Source organism: Protobothrops mucrosquamatus, unplaced genomic scaffold (genome assembly GCF_001527695.2).
Source record: "Protobothrops mucrosquamatus isolate PMUCROS unplaced genomic scaffold, P.Mucros_1.0 scaffold_282, whole genome shotgun sequence".
NCBI classification, from domain to species: Eukaryota; Metazoa; Chordata; class Lepidosauria; order Squamata; family Viperidae; genus Protobothrops; species Protobothrops mucrosquamatus.
Genome location: NW_015386358.1, coordinates 69,079 through 71,357, shown reverse-complemented (window position 1 = coordinate 71,357; position 2,279 = coordinate 69,079). Strand labels below are relative to the sequence as shown.

Sequence of the window (2,279 nt, the reverse complement as noted above, 5' to 3'; positions counted from 1 at the left end):
TCCCCAAGAGCTGGGAACAGGTAAAATATAACTATTTATTTTCGAACAGATCCCAGCACAGAAATTCAGGGGCGTTCCCTCGGCGAAGGATTCCCGCGCGCTCCGCTGACGGCTTTTCCCCTCAAGCTCGATCTGTTAGGCTACCCCGTCCGAAGCAGCACGATGGCGATCAAGGGCCGAGCTCGACGCCCTGCGAGGAGGGAGCGAGGCCAAGCTCACCGTCGGTAAGATTCAGGGAGGACAGGGCTTTGGGCGCGGCTTCCCTGAACAGCACAAGCAAAGCCCAAAAGGAAAAGGCGGCGGCGGCGGCGGCGGAAAAGTTGCGGCTCATCGTCCGTCCACGAAGCAAAACGGCAGCCGACTTAGCACGCCTTCTCCCTCAGGCAAGGGTCAGGTGACAGGGCGCGCGAGCGACGGTTTTTCTCGTCAGCCTCGCGGGGCGTCCCTCGCCAAGGCTGTCCCCTGGTGCAAATCGAGGGGGAAGGCGACGTCTTGCCTTCAACCGCCCACCGAACCGCCCGATTGAAATAACCGCTGGCTGAATCGGGGTGGGGTGTGTGTGTGTGTGTGTGTGTGTGTGTGTGTGTGTGTGTGTGTGTGTGTGTGTGTGTGTGTGTGTGTGAAGGCCCTCTTCGCTACCATAACGGACCCCTTGGCTATTCTGATTCTGACAGGCAGATTCCAGCTGGTTACCTTCCAAAGTAATATGGGCGCAGCCTTAGATCTTGAAGCATTTTTGAGGCTGCTCCTGTGAGATCCATTATGGTTTGTGGTGGGAACAGCTTCCTCATGTATTCTGGAGATTACTGAATATATCCTAGAGCAGTGATGGCAAACCTTTTAGAGACTGAGTGCCCAAACTGCAACCCAAAATCCACTTATGCATAGTAGAGTGCCGGGTGGGTCTGGCCCATTGGCTGGGTGTGGCCCATTGGGTGGGCATGGCTGGATGGGACTAAAAAGTTCAATCAATCAATTACAACTTTGTAAGATTCCCCCCCCCCCCAGAAGTTGAAATTGACTGAATCTTTTTTTTTTTTTGCACACAACGGTGGAGGCCTAAAGCGAAAAGGTTTTATAAAACCCAGCTGAAGGCCTAGGACTGGGGCGACGGTGTGTGTGCCCACAGAGAGGGCTCTGAGTGCCGCCTTTGGCACCCGTGCCATAGGTTTGCCACCACTGTCTTAGACCCAAAGAAGTATTTCTTGGGTTTTGTGTTATATTATCTGTGAATATTTTAACTTCATTTACCTAAACAGTATAGTTAACCTTTTCAAAGTATTTCCACTTTACACGAATGGAATGTAACCCCTGTGAATCAGCAGTTTTATTAGATCAAGTCCAGGTTTTCATGAAATTTTCTCTAGTTGAAAGAATAATTTACTTTTTCCGAAACTTACTCTTCAGCCTACCCATTCTTCATTTTGTCCTTATGTTGCTAAGAATATGGTCTATATATCCTCAGAGTCATCAAGACTGAAAGAACACTAGATAAAATTAATGTGTGATAATCTGAAGAACTGCAGACTAGTATAATCACAGAAAATTATGATTACTGGCATAATGATTTCAGGTATTGGGACGTTTCTTGTTATCATTCTGGATATTAATCAAAAACAATATGTATTAATGAATTAAAATGTGACTTTTATATATTCTTTGTACATAAACATTTTATTTTGTTCTAATGAAGATGTTATACATAATTATATTGCTAAAAAGGAAGCTGAACAAGCAAAGTAATTATTAAGATCAAACTTTCATATATGATTGTAGTTCAAAGACTGCAAAATTATTTTAGATATTGTCTGAACACTTTAAGTTTAGAAGCTAAAATTGGCATAACCTGATATAATATACCTGGCAGGTTTTATTTTAAATTCTGGCAAAATAATTTTTTAATTTAAACTTGTAGCAAGTTAGCTATTTATGTAAAGCAATTTCTGCTGGAGTTACTGTGTTTCCAAGCAATGAAATACTGACATGAAGAACTATTCGAAGATTATTCCAATCTAGTAGAATAACTATTTTCCTGTTCATAGGGTTAATCCATAGCACAGTGAAAAAGGTAAAGAAAAACTGACATTTCGGATTTGTCATTTTAGCTAATAAATGTGTATTTATCCAACTTATATAATTAAACATTTTTACATAAACACCTGAATATTTTGGTGGACCACACTCATATCCAAAGTAAGTAATTCCAATAGGATATAACCTGGTGTCATTTTAGAAACAGCACATCAAAGGTCCACTGCTGTCTCCCTGAAACATGAAAA

General features: G+C 42.7%; 1 protein-coding gene across 1 annotated transcript in view; it reads right to left on the bottom strand.

The window, feature by feature from the left end:
- LOC114923928 (transmembrane protease serine 12-like) overlaps window positions 1-331 on the bottom strand; it is a 10,164-nt gene extending 9,833 nt beyond the window's left edge. The window contains exon 1 of the mRNA XM_029287280.1: window positions 220-331. Coding sequence (XP_029143113.1) covers window positions 220-331 — 112 coding nt within the window. The remainder of the gene's footprint in view (window positions 1-219) is intronic.
- Between the last annotated feature and the right edge of the window lie 1,948 nt (window positions 332-2,279).